Source organism: Gavia stellata, chromosome 11, assembly GCF_030936135.1.
Source record: "Gavia stellata isolate bGavSte3 chromosome 11, bGavSte3.hap2, whole genome shotgun sequence".
In the NCBI taxonomy this organism is placed as follows: domain Eukaryota; kingdom Metazoa; phylum Chordata; class Aves; order Gaviiformes; family Gaviidae; genus Gavia; species Gavia stellata.
The window spans coordinates 7,492,099-7,510,276 of NC_082604.1; the positions used below are offsets into that span (position 1 = coordinate 7,492,099).

Here is an 18,178-nt window from a genome sequence, read left to right on the forward strand (position 1 = left end):
ACTGCTTGTTAACAGATACAAGCTAAATAGCACAGTGAAAAAGTAACGATGTACCTGAAGTGTATATGCTAAGAAAAGTCAGGTTGAAATAATATGCTGGGCTACTATGCTTCTATTCCAAATATTTGCTATTGAAGCTGGGTTAAGAATAGTAGAATTATTAGTAAATGGAGAACAGAGGAATAGAATGTTTAAAAGAGTTTATTAAATTGCTTGATAAATGAAAACATTTTTTAGTATGCACTGGAGCAGACATACATCTTGAATTTCAACATACTGGAAGCTGATTCTTTTTGTACAGTTGCTGGGTCTACCTTTCTTTCTTACATGTACATGGTCCACTTGCAGTATAAAAATCAAATTGACTCAGAGCACATAGTCCACAAAACTTCATTCCTTTGGAGTAACTGATCTGATCATCTAAAAACTATGGTCACTCATCTAAGATCTCTTCATCCAGATTGATATCTGTGGTATCAATATCCTCCAGATCCAAGTTATCTAAGTCATCTTCCAAGTCCAGCAGTGTCTAGGAAAAGAAAAGACTAGATTAAGGGGACACTAATATGGTTATATGTTAGCTAGCTTATATGATGTATGATTCTGTATGATGTATTTGCACATTCTGCAAAACACCAAGCTGAGGCCATCGGTGGAACATAAGTTGTAGAGAGAAGCTGCCTTCTGGCTAGGAAAGCATCTCTCAAGGTTGCAACTTCTTACTATGTTTTGACCAACGGTGTTTGGACTTCACCCTTTGTTCCTTGTAAATCCACAAGGAACTGGTCTCTATTACTGCATACAGTCTCTGCATACAACAGGGAGCGACCCATACACTGTACTGGTCCAAGCTGTCTGGGTTTATTACAGGAAGTTACATTTTCCAGTAGCTTGGTTTAATCATATTATTAGTTGAGCTCTTTAACATAAAATTTAATTAATTTAGTGCTTGTACTTCCCTTCATAAAAATGTATTTCAGTACCTTTTGATCTCTTGTTGGAAGTAGATCAGAATTCTGCAAAACTGTCTTCATCGCTTCTGGTTTAGGAGATGGAACTGGTTCTTCAGCCTTCTTCTAATGAGAAAAGAGATTCCTTAACTTCTTTTGAATTTAAATTCTTTCAACAAAAGCAAGTAAAACCACAGCAGCAGACCTAGAAGCCCCTCTCATGGTGGTTCGCTTTCAAAAGTTTCCCTAATAATTCTTGAACAGCATCTTCACAGGCAGTAGCATTTTAGTCCTCACTCCACTGGGGACTACTGTTTCCCCGCCCAGTTTATATAAAGCAGTTGATGGAAATGATACAATCAAAACAACCCTCAGAAAGTATCAGTTAATATCAAATACTGAAGTGCTGTTAGAAAGTGATTTTCAAGGTCCTCAGCAGAAAATAGATTAGGTCACTTGAGACTGTCACAGAGGTTTGGTAAGTACTGTTGCTGGGCTTTGTGTCCTGTACCCTGTAATGGTTTAACACTTACCCTTCTCTCTTCACTGCTGCACAAGTTTTATATTAAGGTAATTCCTTAGTTCGTACCATTACTGAAGCAATGGTACTATTCTGTTAATCATATTTAGATTAATTATATAATTATCTCCTAAAAAAGGTCTCATATTCAGCCTCAGCTGTAAAAGACAACTGTTGTTTAAGGACTTCTACGCAATCATTAACTGAATGCAAGATATGCTTCTAACATTAGTGGTCTTGTTTTCTAGTTTCTAATGCAAGCTAGTTCTAATCGGGTTTAGACAACTTTTGTAACGCTATTTCTTTATCTTCTCTAACAAATATGCACACAAGTTGATTTTGCTTCAATGATACTTGCTTTGATACACAAGAAGCAAACAGTCACTAAAGCTACTTGAAAGTAAGCTAACCTCTCTGAACTGTAAATGAAGTTTTGTAGTGCATCTCCTACAAGGAAAAAACACAGACAGAATGGAGAGTTGTGACTTTCTGTCACTCCCTCAGTTTCCACTGTGGTTCTTGTAGAAGTTTATAGCCTCAAAGAACTGTGCCAACATCATTGTCTTTAAGAAACTCTCACATTCTGATTTTCATGTTCAAATGTAAAGTGTATTTGACACCAGCAAGAATTAGAAGTTGTCATCTTCTGTTTAAGTTCTGAAAAGCATTTGAAGTGTTTGCCTCAATCTCTATGCTTATACCTTGTATTTAAGTCATGTGTTTTCTGCAAAATACTTGGACAACTGAGGTGGTCAAAAAAAAAAAAAATCAGTTTTAATTACTTCAGGTATCGATTAGAACAAGTAATTGAACAGGATTCCTAGTCAGTCAGTTAAGGAATAGTCTTATTCCATAACCATGCATACTAGCAGAGAATAGCATTTTTCGTTACTGTAATATGCAAGAGTTTCCACATTCCAACTACTGAGCTTTTAGAAAACAAGCAGCAGTTGAGACCGTGTTTGTATGTGCAACCAAAATTGTTTTTTCTGCAGGATGAGTTCAATGGTGAGACTCTACGATTACTCAGATACACTAAGAAAAGATGACCCAAGATAAGTAACCACACAAAAGAAACAATTTCACAGTCAAGAAGTCATTAGTAGTTACAGAAGTAGATTAAGAAGAGTATAAGGCAAGAGAGCATGGAAGTCAGCTGCAGTGCTTACAGTCAAGCCAATGAGAGCAATCATTTGTCCATTATTGGTGAAGTACTGCCCACAGTAGATGTTCCCATACAATAGCAAAGTTGCCTCTTTCTTAGAATTCATTGTTTAGTAGTAACACTGACCTGAGGTGCCATTACTCCAGAAGGCTCAAAGCCTTTTGCTTCTTCAAGTAAGTTTCTTTCTTCATTTGGCTACAAGTAAAAAAAACAAAACAAAACAAACAAACACAAACCAAAAAACCAAAACCACCAAAACATATGTTCATGGAATGTTTAAGTGGTTGTGCTGACTTGCTTAAAGCTGAATTTACACAGCACCAAATGTTTTTCTCCTAGAGACAATAAGAGCTCCCACTTCTTACTTACAGTGACAAGGGGGTATTCCCTGGCTGGTCGCAAGTCAGCAAGACTTTGTTTAACATATTCTTCAGCAACAAAAGCTTCCTTTAATCCAGGGAAAAGATTTTCATATTCTGTAGGATCAGCAAGGGACTCAGCAGCTTTTTGATTTACTTTAGAGAGATTCTCCCGCCACAGTTTAACAACCCTGGAGACGCAAACCGTATCTGTTATATACAGCTAATTTTGACAAGACTATTCACGCTCTGCATGCGCTTTGAAGTTACCTCGAAACTTGGCTTGGCAAGTATGTCCGTGCAAGAAAAGCAGCCTCTGGGAGACGCCCGGTTTTAATCAGGAGTTCCAAACATGAATCGAGCCTGAAAGATTTTAAAACGTGATTTTAACCAGTAAATTTAATAAAGACAAATTTTTGTATTAGATTAGCTGTTTATTCTTATTAAAGTACTTTCATTTCGGATTTTAAAAGTAGCAGCCATCATAAAACAGAATCAGATTTTCTGAAAAGGCACATGCCACAATCTTTCTCCATGAAGTTTTAAGTTAGCTGTAGTTAGCCATTTGAAGAACCTGAGGTTCTTTGCATTTCGGAAAGCAGAAGAGAACAACCTGAATCTCTTGCTTGTTACTTACTTTCCCTGCAGGAAGTAGCTCATAAATGCAACATTGTTCTTGCCATCTTTTTCTGCTCCTTCAGCTAACTTATTCACCATGTTAGCATTTCCTGAAGCTGTGGCCAAGAGCAGAAGTCCTCCATAGTCTTGTGCATGGTGGAGACACTCCTGGGCTAAGCCAAACTGGCATTTACTGATGGCAAGCTCAGCAAGTTGCTTCCATTTCTGTTCTGACTAATGGTACAAAAAGGGGAGAGGGAGGGAAAGAAAAAAAAAAAAAACCCTCACGTTTTTGAATGGCATTTAAAGATTTTCAGAGCACTCAATACGAAAAATACAAGCTCACTTGTGAAGGTACTATATCCCATCATTACACTTATCTTCCCTTTGAGATATCAGGATTACTGCAGCTTCACAGCGTGACACAGTGAGTGTTATGTGCAGATCATTACACAGCTATACCATTCATAAAATAAACAGGTTTTCATTAAAAATGGAGGGAGGAGGTAGAAATAACTTTGAAAACGTAAACAGTAATAGTCTCTTACAGGAAGCTCCCAAGTTAACCTTCAGAATGAAAGAAAGGCATTTGTGTCTGTAACTAAGTTAACATTCCTTATCACTACTTCATTATTTTACAACAGGAACTGCGAGATCAATTCTCTGAATAACGGGTAAGGGACAAATCACTGCCTGTCAGTCTTCCTAGTGTATCAGTCTATGTTTGCTAAGGCTGGAACAAAGGCCCAGAGGCTTCAGTCCTGCCATTCCTCCTCACTGTTAAATACTGGAGATTAAGGCTTGGTTCTTGGTTCAAGTTTTGTATTCTCCAGGAGTTCCTATAGCTTTTTGAGCAGACAACATTCTTCTATCCCCATCCCACAGCTTAGATTCCTTTGAATTACAGGCAGAAGAGTTTCATCAAGGAAGCTGGAGGCATTTATGTAGTGTCCAGAGAGCTGTACTGAATCCCCAGATACCACTGTCTTTTCCTACAGAGCCTCTTAGATTCGTGCTAATACTCAGAATTAGTATGAATCACCAAAAATTTTATTTTTACCTCTGCTTCCACTGCAAGCTGATACGCTATTTTTAATTCTCCAAGTTGAAGAGCAAGTTCAAAACGATGCTCTGGATCTGTAGACACTGCAAGAGCTTGTTGTTTGAAGCCCTAAAATAAAAATCTGGAAGTAAGACTGTGATCCGTCGGTCAAACAGCATCCTAGATGCTCTAACAAAAACCCTCTAAACAGAAGGTTACAATAATCTCAAATAAATATAGATTATTAACAAGAGTTTACGCTTACAGGTAACATGACTGGGTTTTGCTTAGCAAATTTGTTTAGAAATGTGAATAAACTGATTTATTAAGTTTTTGATAACTAAGAAGTAATTTTCTTGCCTGTTTTTCAAGAAAATGTGCAACTCTGGTTCTCTGTTCTTTTGGAATTGTGGGAAGAACTTTGTCAGCCATACTGAAATCTCTTCTCATCACAGCAGTTTGATATTCAAGCACTGAGACCAGCAAAGAGTAGCTAACAATGTTTAGCTCCTTATCACCCAAATAAAGCCGGTTGTCCTTAGGGATATACCCCAAAAGATACATTGTTCTGAAACAAAACAAAGAATATTCATCTTGAATAGATCCACTAACAAATACTGGACTTTTTTTTATAGGCTAGTTCTTATGGTAGCAAGAATACTCACATGAAAGATTCTACTTTTACTATATGTTCACTTTCACATAACACTTTATTCCCTCCAAGATTACATTACTGCCTCAGAACATACATTACCATGCTATGTAAGAAAAAGCAGTAATGCATGGCAAGCAGGTGACCAGGTTCATCTTGTCCTAACTTCGTTGAAAGAACCTTTAACACTTGCTTATAACCCGATGCAGCAAATTACCTGTCTAAATGGGCAATGGTGACAATTTCACCTCCAACATAGTAGTTGAGTCTGTTCACAGAACTGGTGTAAATAAAGCAGTCTCCTACCCACAAGCCTGTTTTCACAATCTCCTGAATCTCACCAAGAACCTGCAAATTAAGTTTGACTTAATTAGATATACAGAAAGGTACTTTTCGATAGTATTAGATAGTATTGCATTTTCACATTTAAATTTAATATTCTATACTTAAGTACATAGTTGGGCAAGTTGCACAAATAAGTTTAGATACACATTGGAAGTACCCAAATAATGCTTTTAGTTTCTAAAAAAATGCTGGAACATGAAATCTCTACCTTAATTCTTAACTAAACCAGTTATAAATCTAGGAAACAAGCACCAAACTAAGCGCTACGCAAGATAATCAAAAGACAACTTTCCTTGTGAAATTTTTGTTTCTGACATTTCACAGCATGAGTTTCAAACAGGGATGCTCTCCCCCGGCAGCCCAAATAAAATGATTAACAGTGTTCCTCAGGCAGATGTACACTGTGTGGTACTCAATGTTCCGGAAACTAAAATTTAATAGGACTATGATAAGGACTGAATTTGCTATACTCTGGGAAGACTTGCGTCAATGATCTCTAATCCTATTCCATTTTTTAAATAGAAGGTACCTCAAAAGCATCTTCAATTCCATCTTCAGTGACACCTTCATGTGTTTCTTGGGCTGCTGCAACTTTTTCTGATAGGTATTTCAGAATGAAGAATGACTCTTCTGTAGCAATGCAGACAAGCTCACCCGAGTCAGACCAGAAAATCTGTATCATCAGAATCAATAATGGCACTGTTTTAGAGACCCCGGGTTAAGAAAGGGGGATGTAAAAATTAAGGTTAGAACATACTAACTCTAACAGAAGCTTTAGGACCTGAGAAGCGAACACATACAGGGATTTTCTTCCCCGTCTGCTAAAGACTGAGATAAACTAATGTTATTACTTTATGACTGACAGCTTGGCTTCATTCAAGAAAATCAGTAGTCTAGTAAAAAAAAAAAGAAAATTAAAATCAGTAAACACAGACAGGTAAGTATCTTCAGTCCCACCTAGAAACTTACATGTTTGGGCTGAATTTCAATTCTGCGAATCAGTTCTGTGTTTTCCCAATCATAGAATGCCAAACCATTAACAGATCTGACGCCCAGCAGGAAGCCACCATAGATGCCTGCAAGAAAACAAAGGTAGACGAAATTCACATTGTGCAAAAAATGCACCAACATACCTATTTTAAAAGTAAATACTTACCTTCTGCTCCAAAATCAGGTTTGAATGACTTCTTCTCTTTGAAATTTTTAAATATCTTTACAACACTGTTGCTCTCCCTGATTGCGTATCTAAATAGAGATTACATTGTAAAAAAAAAAAAAATTATTCAGCTTCCAAAGTAGCAAATTACTAAGATCATAAGCTGCTACAAAACAACTGCATTTGATTTATCTTCAAAAATTAGCAGAGTGCTACAAATGGGAAATTCTAAAGCAGGACAGTTATCTAAAGTTCATTATCCACACAGGTTTCAATCTTCAGGCCAGTTTACCATTTGTACAAACTGAAAACTAGCAGCAGCAAATATAAGTTAATACAAAGTATAAAATCTGCAACACTTACTCTGAAGAATCATGTGCCCATACAAACTCCTGTGCAGAACCAAAGCTCTTGTTTCTCAGAGCCATAGCTGTGTAGATTATGTATTCACCATCACCACACACTACTACAAACCTAGAGCAGGAAAAAGATGCATTTGTCAGACATCTGTGTTCAGTTCAATAGGCATGATCAAGCACACAAGTTAACTGAAAAGTTAAAGGCCCCTAGCCCAATATAATCACTACAAATGCAGACAGAATAAGAGCTTCATCTATTCCAAAACAGTCACAGAACTGGATTTTAATCTGCATCATGTTCCTAGCTACTTGCTATTCCCCTCTTCTTTCTGGTCTCCACTGAGTGGCTCTTGTACCTTGTATCCCTTTACCTTTTCCTTTAATTTAGCTTATCTGTTAACAAAAAACAGTTCAAAACAAGTGATAAAAGAATGTGGTTTGCTGCTATTACCTTATACATTTTGTTTGCATCCGTCTTCCCCTACCTAGAATGTCCAACTTCTCTGTTTAAGTTGTGAGCTCTTACAGGTGAAGCCCATCTATTACTCTGATGTTAGTGTCTGGCTCTGATACACCTGTTCTCCATAGGCTCTCAGCCATCAGCACACATGCAAGTCATTTTTTTCATTCAAAAAGTTTTCCATTATAAAATTAAAAAAAAAAAAAAGAAGAAATCAGAAATGTTGAAGTATTTTGTTCTAAAATCTATTACCGTCCATTAGGGTTGTGCTGAATTGTCTGAGGATAGATTTCACAGCTCCCCATATCCTTTACAGCCAGCGGCAATCTTTCTCCATCTTTGATTTCAGCATCTCCCATAGCTTTCAAGTTAGCTTGTTGGACTTCTGAATGCTTAGCCCAAATAATTTTCCCATTTGCATCCATGGACATGGCAGGTTCTTCACGACCAAGCTAGGCAGTGTAGCATAAGAGTTTAGCAAACGGAGAAAATACATTCTTGATTTTCTTTTCAGTTGATCGTACCTAGTGAAATACCCTAGTTCTGTCTAAAAAAGCCAATTAAAATTCCAAATTTTCAGCATTTTACATATTATTACAGAGTCAGAAATCAGTTGCTCTGTACACAGGACAGTGATGAATCACCGTTTCTCATTTCAAATCATTAATTGTACCTTAACAATAATGCTGCCTTCATCATATCCCAAAGCCACGTTATTGGATCCTCTCAAACTGGCCACACACCACACTCTCTCCATACCATAGTTGAGGGTACTTTCCAGGCGGTAAGTGCTTGAATGCCAGATGCGCACTGTTCCTAGAAGAAAATAATGAAGAAATACATGCCTTTTATCTCTTCACTCAGCGTGAAGGCAGGAGGTGTGTAGCCACACCACAAGAAAAGTTCTCCCATAAGTTCTTTCCCTGTCCTTTATATATCAGAAAAAACAAAATTACCATCTTCTGAGCCTGTGATAATGATAGGCAATTCAGGATGGAAGCTGACACACGACACGTTTTGAGCATGTCCTTCCAGTGTTTGTACACATGTTTTATTCTGCAAAAAAAAGTCGGAAGTACAGGTACAGATAATAAACATGTTGCTACATTTTTACCTTAATTTCTTAAAAAAGAAAAATCTCTCCCCAAATCCAAAATTTATCTGAAAACATTTTTCTCTAGACTTTTTCCAGTAACATTTATTTCCAAGACGCTCAAACAACAACATTAGACATATTAAAAACTATGACTGTAATGAGCTGATTTCTGCTCCTCAGAAGAAAATATTTATTTCCCTTGACATAGTTGTTTTCCTCTATTTTCAGATGGGTTTCTGCCTAGAAGATATGCTGTCTCAGAGCTAGGTAGCACAACAGATTAAAGCAAGATAGAAAGCTGAGTTCACTGAAAAAAACCCACCAAACATCAGAGCAAAACATCTGAATCTAATTACAGGTGAAGACAGGTCTAATATTGTCTTTGTTAAGAATGTTCATTCACACAGATGTAAAAGAAAAGTCTACTCTGCTTGAGACAACTAAGATTAGACTACGTAGCTGACGTATACAACTGTACATGGTGGCGAAATTTTAAGCACTGTTATGTAAGTCATTACTGCAGTGCATACTTAAATCAACAGCGCTAGCTTTAACTTCAGAGCTTGGATTTACTCTAGGGCAATACGCTTTAACAACCAGAAAGTACTATCTAACTAATTTTATCTTGCCCTTCTGGCTACTCATACACCTGTACGCAGGAAGAACTTTTAAGCTCTAGGTTCCAGCAATAGTCCCTGGATTTGATCTCTCTCTCTTCCCTGCAGAGCATTCAAACCTCAAGACCCCTGCAAACTGTCAAGTACAAGCGCATCTGCATGTGACAATGCATGCATATCCTGTGTAAATGTGCATAGGATGAAAAAGGACAGAGGGAAGGGAATAAAAAAAAAAAGGACAAATGAGTAAGAAGTGAAAGGATGGGAAGAGCTGATACATGAATAATATTTATATTTGAACATAGAAGAGGAGCACCTCATTCCACAAAAAAAAAAAAAAGAAGTCCAAGAGGTAGGGATTACCAAGTTACAAGAAAAAAACCTAATGCTAATAATATAAACCTTATGTCAAATTTAATTCTACAAATTAACTTCGAGGTTATTTAAATTCACAGCAGGTTTTCACAAGGGTTAACAATTTTTTTTATACTTTTTTTTTTTAACTGAAAAACATGTCATGAAATATTTCCCCCACTTCCTTCTTTCCAAGGAAAAAAGAAGAAAATCTGTTGGTGTATTCAAGTCCTTTCCCTCTTTTTCTATTTCTTCACTAATGGTTTTGCTATGTCAGTCTGCACAAAAGTTTATGAAGATTTGAACACATACCTGGTAGTCCCAGATCTTAACCAACCGGTCATCTGCACCCGAAATGAGATACGGCTTGTCTCCTCCACTGTAATAGTCAATGCAGTTTACTCCTTTCTCATGGCCTTCCAAAGTAAAGTTGGGTGAAGAAGATCCAAGCTGCCACACCTTCCCAGAAAAAAAAACCCCAACCACATGTACTTATCAATCTTTTGCATCCAGGTCAACCTGGCCAAACAGAGTAGGTATTCAGATGTACTTTACAATTCCAAAGATACAGAATATGGAATTCCAAAGCCACGGTTGTTTTCTTAGGTGAAGAACCTGAAGAACTCTTTATCAAACTACCAATCCTTCCCCCCTCGCCCAATAAACAGAAATAACATGCTGAGTCGCACACGCTGTGCTCACACCTCCAAACAATGCAATTGGTTTCTTTCAACTTTTTTTTTTTAAGGACATAAAACCATATAAGACACTGTTTGTAAGAAGTAGTATCTGTTTATGAATTTAACTAATAGACCTAGAAAAAGCAATCAACTGTTTGTGCATACATGGGTTGCCCCCAACTGTGTCCTCAATTTTATTTTTTCCAGTTACATTAAATGAATGAAAAAAATCTCATGCTAAATGAGGACTCAAAATTAATCAAGCTGTAGATATACTGCTACTTTCCCATGATTATCACATCAAATCAACTTTCATACGCACATAATCTCAACATCTGAGGATGACTGAAATCAAAACTGGCTTTTTACAACCAATATACTGATAATTTATAGGGAATGTGAGGAAGTCTTACTGCTCAGATGACTGTAAATCTATAGGCCCAGATATTTAGTAATAGTTTCACAGCAAATGGGGCTCATCCGTGTCTACCATGAGAAGGCTGAAGACACATTTGCAAACAATTCAATAGGTAGAGAGTCAAGAATGTGAAAATAATGGCAGAAACGCCTTTACTATTTTTTTTAAATGCACACAGTTAAAGGCTTTACCCACTATATATATAGTTTCAATTCTCCCAAACTACTCATTGACAGTATAACCATTATCCTTCCCCAATATTTCTGTGTAATCCAAATGGAAATGCAGCACTTGAAGTTTAGAGAACCACATTTCAGTGATTAGAGGCAACAGGTAATCTTGTAAGATTACTGAATTACTTAGTAGGTGCATATCAACTCGATCAATGTTCAGGTCTTTGTTCAATAAAAATTCTGTTATTGCATCTGCTTTTAAGTATTCTGACCCATTGTCCATACAGTATTATCTGTTTGTGTGCTCTGTCTGATAATTAATTAATTACTAAAAAAAAAGCCAAAATACAGTTTCTCTACCTTGATTGTCCTATCCAAAGAGGCACTGGCAAACTGATTATTGTCTTTTGGGTTTATGACAATCTGCATGACATAATGGGTATGTCCTTCAAACACTTGAGAACAAGACCATTTTTTATCCCAGTCCCAGAGTTTAATGAGCATGTCATCTGGAAAAAAAAGAAAAACAAAAACCAAAAAAACAAGCTTCAGTTAGTTTAATATATTCTTGATACCTACCTTCTTAAACTACATAATCCTTACCTTTCAAGTTAAAGGCTCACTCATCCCTTCCCCCTTGAAAGGAGGCACTGCTAATAATGTATTTTTCATCTGTAAGATTACCTATCCTTCCTTGCAGAAGGACCACCAGGAGTACAAGTTTCTCAAAGATTGTCCAGTAAAATGGTGATAAATTAAATAAGAAATACATGTGTCTCAAAAAGGGAGATGAACAATTCATATTAAGGTATTGAATTATTAATCTTAAAATACTGGGCAGATATTAAGGAATTGGATTCGTGCTTTCTTCTGCAGCACCTACTCTAATGAGCACTAAGGAACAGGAACCAGAGACAATCAAGCTGGCTTCCCAATACCTTTATTTCAAGTGTAAGTGTATTAGCTTCAACAGCAAAACACAGAAATACACGGTGCTTCTGACTCACAAGGCTCTCTGCATTCTTGCAGAGCTCTGACTGTATTAGTAAGGTTTCCAGGAATGAAAAGGACTGAGTAGCACAATGTAGATGTCTTGGGCAAGATCTGTTGGGATACTGTGATCTTCCAGTCCTGAGTAACACAGATCACCGCAAATAACAGAGAACTCAGTAGTATTTTGGGAGAAAAGATTAAAGTTATGTGTTGCTTCAAGTCAGATTGCCAGCTGAAAACATACTCCAAACCGTTATGTAATTTTTTTAAAAACCATAACTTTAGTGTGGCAAACTCTCAAATAACAGCTAATTAGCACATATATGAACCTTTCCTCTGGCAGATATTAAGCAACAAGGTTCTTCCGTCTTCTCTGACAAGAACATAAGCTATTTATTATAATTTAAGTTGTAAGTACAGTTGATATTCCATTAAAAAAAACATGAATGCATCTAGCAAAGAAATAACATGAAATGACAGCTGTCATATTGGCTACTTGCTTAAGGATTCCTGTTTCAACAGAAAAAGGAAAAAACATGCAATCCCTCACTAGGCAGAAAACAGAAGCCTCAGAATAGCTGGTTAATAAATACAAAAATACACCAAAGAACTCTTACCACTGCTTGTCAGTATGAAAGGCTGTGTGGGATGCACAGCAATACAACGAATGTAATCTGAATGTGCTTCAAACATGTGAACTCTTTCCAAGGTGTTGTAATTAAAAACTCTAATTTGCATGTCATCCTATGAAAGGAAGAAAAGTTGCCATTAAAATATGACTCTCCGTATACTACACCTTACATTCAATGCATGGTAGCTAGAAAAAACATTCCGCCTCTAACAAAATTTTAAGAAAATGTATTTTCTGTACATCGCTAATGATACAAATTATACTTTGATTCAGAAGTCTATAAATTAACCCAATCCTATTCCAAGGCATTTATGAAAAGAAGAAAACTTCAACTAAAATTTTGTCTTTAAAAGATGTATTTAAAATAGTATTTTTTTTTTTTAAATTAAGGAAAATGCAAAACGGCTTTTAAAATTATTAATGCTTTATATGAAAATGAAAAGCAAGGTTCTCCAACATAAAATTTACAATGATGTTAATAAAGTGATTTCAACTTTATTTTTTAAAATTGAGATGGGGGGGCAGGAAAGATATTTTTATTTCAGATACACTTTTAATAAAAGTAGTATTCCCAAACCTTTTTAATTTTTTTTTTTTTTTTTTTTTTTTTTTTAAGAACTATCTGACAAGGAATAAAACATCAGGTAAAGCTTTCAGAAGGGACTGTGACTTACAAGGCCATCAGAGTAAATGAAACTTAGTGATAAACTCTACGCTACTTATTTTATCCAAAGTATTTACTTTTGCTAGGACAAATACAGTTGGACACTGAATCAGATCAAGAAACTGATCCAGGTGAAATTAAGTTGATAAAAATAAAAATGGAGACTAACTTTCATCAGTTACTAATCCAGTTCCTGTGCAGCTGTTTGAACTCTTGTGCTGCCAAAGAGGCAGTGTCGTATTTCTTGGGAAACAGTGCTAATTTATGTGCACTTGAAGTAACTGTGTCAGGGCAGCATAAGACAACGAAATGACAAGAAATTTTTTACTCTGTGCATAGGGCTGAAGACTAGGGAAAAAAAAAGAACTGAGACAAAAAATTTTAGGCATTACCTCAATTTAGACAAAACACATTCATTCCATCAAGAAAAAGATGTTACCAAAATTAGAATAAAACTTCTCCTCTCAAAGTAGACTCATTGAATAAACGGAGGGTATTTTTCTAGGGTGAGTAAAACTCTAAAAAACTTATTTCAGTATAACCAAGAACAAAAGTAGAAAGTAACTTCTAAGTTCTCTTACCTAGGCTAGTCAATAGTTTCCTCTTAGTTAAAGTAGCACTACTAACATTTAGTCAAAATTGGGCGCTGAGTGTGTTCCAGTTGACAATAAAAGTTGAACCTATATCTACCTTGGACTACATGCAGAATTAGCCACCATATTAGGTTGCTCTCCTTTGAAATGAAAAGTTTAGTTTTCTAAGCTTACTTAAAGAAGAAAATTTCTGGGAAACTGTAGTGAAGTACTCCTTTCTCTTCCACAAATTCATATCAAATAATATTATTATGTGACATACAAAGGAATGGCATGAAAATAAATTAGAGAAAGTGCTACTGTGTATGGAATTCAGTAGACAATGATAGCTTACAGCTCCTGTAACAACCCAGTTCTTCCTTGCCACGAATTTGGCAGCTCTCACTGGCAGGTCGCACACTTCAAAAGTCTTCACCAGAGTCTAAAAATAAAAATAGTAAGTTTATAGCACTGGAGAAAATAATCAGTTCATCTTTTCTTAACAGTGTCCACTATGTTGCCTTTGGCAACTTTCCAAGAATCTTACAACACTACATGCACACTTTTTAAAAGGAACATACCTGTCCAGGGAAGGAGATACTTGCCTGTTCCGTTCTTTTAACATCACCTCTATGTTCTCCTTTCATTCCTAACCCAACCCCACCTCTGAATATTTTTGGAGTTGCTGCCCAATTTCAACTACACTTGATAAACAGGTAGAGGTCTAATAGTTCCTCCAACCTTCACAAATACAGATGGCAGGTACAAGACAGAGGCATCTAATCTTTCAGAAGGAAAGGCATTAGTTTGCAAGGAATCTGCAAAGGAGATAATTCTTGTAAAATAAATTTATAGGCAATGAAACACCATTAAAATCACAGCTAAAGATATTCATCATCTATTGTTACAGTGACTTTTATAATAAGACAGGGGAGAGTACAGTCATTAGTGGCAGTGATTTAAGGTTCTTCTTGTCTATCTAGTATTGAAAAATAGAATTTATACTTCTGTCAGTTATGAAGATTTAATAATAAAGGAAAACCAAAATCATCACCTGTGTTTCATGGTTCCAAACACAGACGCTGCCATTGTAAAGGCTAGCCAACATCCATGGTTCTGTGGGATGCAAGTCTACACTCTTCACCCGGTCAGACCGGGCTGTTAGTTTCCGTTTTATATCAAGTCGGAGAGGCTACAGAGGAAAAGAATTGAGAATACCAAGTTATTAAACATAAAACTGGCACAGAAATATGATGGAAGAAGGAAAACTGACGTTAAACCTTAAAATAAAAGGAGTCAATCCTGCTTTTCAGGCAGACACAAGACTACTACTTTTTTCGATCCATCTGCTTATTTGTTTTTGCAGGCGTTTCTAGCAACATCACAATCCCGCTAATAGCAATGGGTCCACTTAATTTACTTTTGTGAAATTCACAATTTTTTCATATTGTAAAAAGTACCTCCAGTACCGTCAAAAAAGAGATGCACTGCACATCTTCCTGGTGTCCCTGAACTACTGAAGCAAAGCAAAGTGAATTTACTTCTAATACAAATGATAGAAAATGAATCATCCTTCACCTGAAAAACCAGTTGGAAAAGCCAGTTATCACAGTGGAACACAATAACATTTGCCCATTATAAATTTATTTCCATTCACAATTCCAACATCAAGCTTTAGAATGGAACACTATGTATGTTGTATAAACTGGGGGAAGGGAAAAGTTTAAGTCTTCCCCTTATAAAGAAGGCTTTGACATTCCACTTTCATCCCTGGCAATGTAAAGCCAGAGTATTTAAAAGGCATGAAGTATAGCAAAGTGATTTTCTAAAATATTTGAAGCATTATAGATTCATTTAGACATTCAAAGACTGTTGAACTCACTTAATGCTGCTGACATTTTATCTCGGAGAACTTAATGGATAATATCTGATCAAAGAATGCCGCACGTGTTAAGTAGCAGAATAAAATTAATAAAACCTGCAGTTACATAGGTTAGGTTCTGCAAGGAGAAAGAGTTACCTTGCTATCGTGTAGTACCCGTAACTTACGGACATGGCATCTGACGCTAGAGAACAAACCTGTCGTTTATTTCTCCTGCCGTAAATACTAGAAAAGTATGCAAGATAATTGCACGTGATTCTGTTCTTATCCTTAGAACTGCTGTTATCTACTGCTACTAAGGACCAGACTATGTCTGATCTAAGAGGTCAACTGCAACATGTACTCCAAACACTTTGACAACTGTTCGGTCTGTTTGATGAATACCACACTGGTAACATAGCCCAAGGGATCGGCTCTGTGACTTCAAGCATAATGATGCTAGGGGCCTTTCAAGTGCTGCTTTCTTATTAAGTTATTTAACTTAAATCACAGAATAACACTACGACTTCTTCAGGTAGCACAGGAACAGGAAGCCCGGGTCAAACAGAGCAAGAAGACCCTGCACAGACGTCCCCGGCTTGTCCTGCCCAGAGCCAAACCCAACCGCCTTGGGCAGGGCCAAGCAGTGTGCAGAAGGGCCCCAGCCGTCCAGGCCTGGCTCCTGGCTCGTCCTGGCGGGGCGGCTGCTCAGGCCCTCATCCCTGTGAGGCCTTTTGCTCTTCAGTTCATGTCCAATTGCCCTGTTTTTCTGAGGCGCGGGGGGAGCCGGCCAGAGCAGCAGCTGCGCGGTGCAAGGCTGGGCTACCTCACCGAGGCCACGCAAAACCAGCTCAGGACTGATTTCTCAAGCCTCCTGCACCGGGGGCTTGCGCGCAGTGCGCTCGGCCAGCCCCGCTGCCGCCGGTCATCAATGGCCGCGGCACCCACCGGGGCAGCCCCTCAACCCTCGCCCCCACGGGCCGCCGCCCGCTTCGGCCCGGGCCAGGCCTGGCTCCCGAGGCCGGACCCCCGCTCCGCCGCGCTCCCCGGGCAGCAGGTCTCGCTCGCGGAGCGGCTCCCGGACTCACCATGGCCCCGCGTCACCGCCGACGGCTGAGGTGTCTCTGCGGCCCGGGCAGGCTCCGACCCTCCGACGTGGAGCTTCCGGACCGGCCGCTCTCGCGAGAGCGGCGCCGGAGCTCCCGGGCCTCGCGAGAGAGAGACGACCCCGTGGGATGCCGGGATATGTAGTCGAAAACGCCTCGGCTGCGCGTCGCGGGGCAGGCTGGGAGTTGTAGTTGCCGCGCGCGCGAGCGCGCCCCCCTGTCGCCTCAGGGTGGCTGGAACGGCGCGTGGCGGCAGCTGAAGTGAGGCGCGCACTGTCCTCAGCCACCACCTTTGTGCGACCTTGGACCTCTCGGTTAGATGACGGTGGTGGAGAGCTACCAGGCTCTGCTGGGTTGTGAGCGACCTAGAGAAGAGAAGGGTCCTCTGCTCCGCTTTGCCGGCTCGGTGGGGTCTCTCAGTGTCCATTATGGCGACACTGGTCAGAGGCGCCAGGTCCTCAGGGGTGAGTGTGACGGCCCTGGAGCAAGGCCCTGGAAGGAGCCCTGCTTGCCTCTCTCAACAAGAAAGACGTGAGCCTGGTCAGCCCTGCAGACCTTGTAGATGTGAAAGACTGTGTGACACGTTTCTCCTCTTCTTAATCATTTTGTCAGCTAAAGCTGCAGATACTGCAACCCCAAACAGCATCTAGCAGAAATGTCACGGGGAATGTGAGATTTTGGGAAGCACCAAAGCACAAGGAACCACTGTTGAGAAAATTTATCCAAGCACTGCTGCCAGATCGAAATTCCATCTTTAATTAAAAATTGCAACCCCCACATTTCATTGTATAAAGGAGAAGAATAACACAGAGGATATTTATACTCATTGGGATTCAGTTAAAGAAAATACTCCTTTTGATACAGGTGTTCACCTGGGGATTAGGGGCCCCATGTGCTCTATCCTACGACACAGTATGAGGGATTACATTGCCCAAGAGTGTTTACAGTTTGAAGGACATAAACAAACAAATGGGTGAGAGAGAGATTACTTCAACCTTTGTTATTTTCACTCCAAGAGAGCAAGACAGAAAAGACAGATACTTAAAATTCGAAAAAACAGACCCTGATGAAAATAAGTGAGAAGAGAAATGCCTGGAGCAAGAAAAGGGGCACAATGTTGTCAACCAGTATGGGTGAGTACAGAATTTCAGGATGTAGAATCTGGATCAGCTTGCTTAAAAGTAATGATTTGAGTAAAACTTATGACTTTTGAGTCTAATTCATGATTTTTAGACAGCTGAGGTGGAACACTGAAAGAACAGGTTAGGACACTGAAAGAAGAGATGTAGGGGAAGGAAGCCCATATTAGAGAATGTAAGGAGTGGGGGATGAACAGCGCACATTGTACATTTTTTCTTGAAAAACTCAACGAGGACCTGTCCAGAGA

The 18,178-nt window shown here is 38.6% G+C and overlaps 1 protein-coding gene across 2 annotated transcripts; it reads right to left on the bottom strand.

Moving 5' to 3' along the window:
- Nucleotides 1–185: 185 nt before the first annotated feature.
- COPB2 (COPI coat complex subunit beta 2) lies at nucleotides 186–16,837 on the bottom strand. 2 transcript variants are annotated; one of them, XM_059822595.1, is made up of 22 exons: nucleotides 16,774–16,837; nucleotides 14,879–15,016; nucleotides 14,180–14,266; nucleotides 12,575–12,701; nucleotides 11,325–11,473; nucleotides 10,006–10,152; nucleotides 8,583–8,682; nucleotides 8,300–8,442; nucleotides 7,879–8,078; nucleotides 7,171–7,281; nucleotides 6,808–6,896; nucleotides 6,621–6,727; nucleotides 6,181–6,324; nucleotides 5,524–5,654; nucleotides 5,015–5,222; nucleotides 4,673–4,783; nucleotides 3,632–3,846; nucleotides 3,265–3,357; nucleotides 3,005–3,185; nucleotides 2,762–2,830; nucleotides 984–1,073; nucleotides 186–529 (listed from the first exon to the last, which is right to left on the bottom strand). In XM_059822595.1, the coding sequence occupies exons 1-22, from the start codon at nucleotides 16,774–16,776 to the stop codon at nucleotides 434–436; spliced, it is 2,739 nt and encodes a 912-aa protein (XP_059678578.1). In that variant the 5' UTR covers nucleotides 16,777–16,837; the 3' UTR covers nucleotides 186–433. The 2 variants fall into 2 exon arrangements, with proteins under 2 accessions (XP_059678578.1, XP_059678577.1); XM_059822594.1 differs by having other exon boundaries at nucleotides 984–1,076.
- Nucleotides 16,838–18,178: the final 1,341 nt, after the last annotated feature.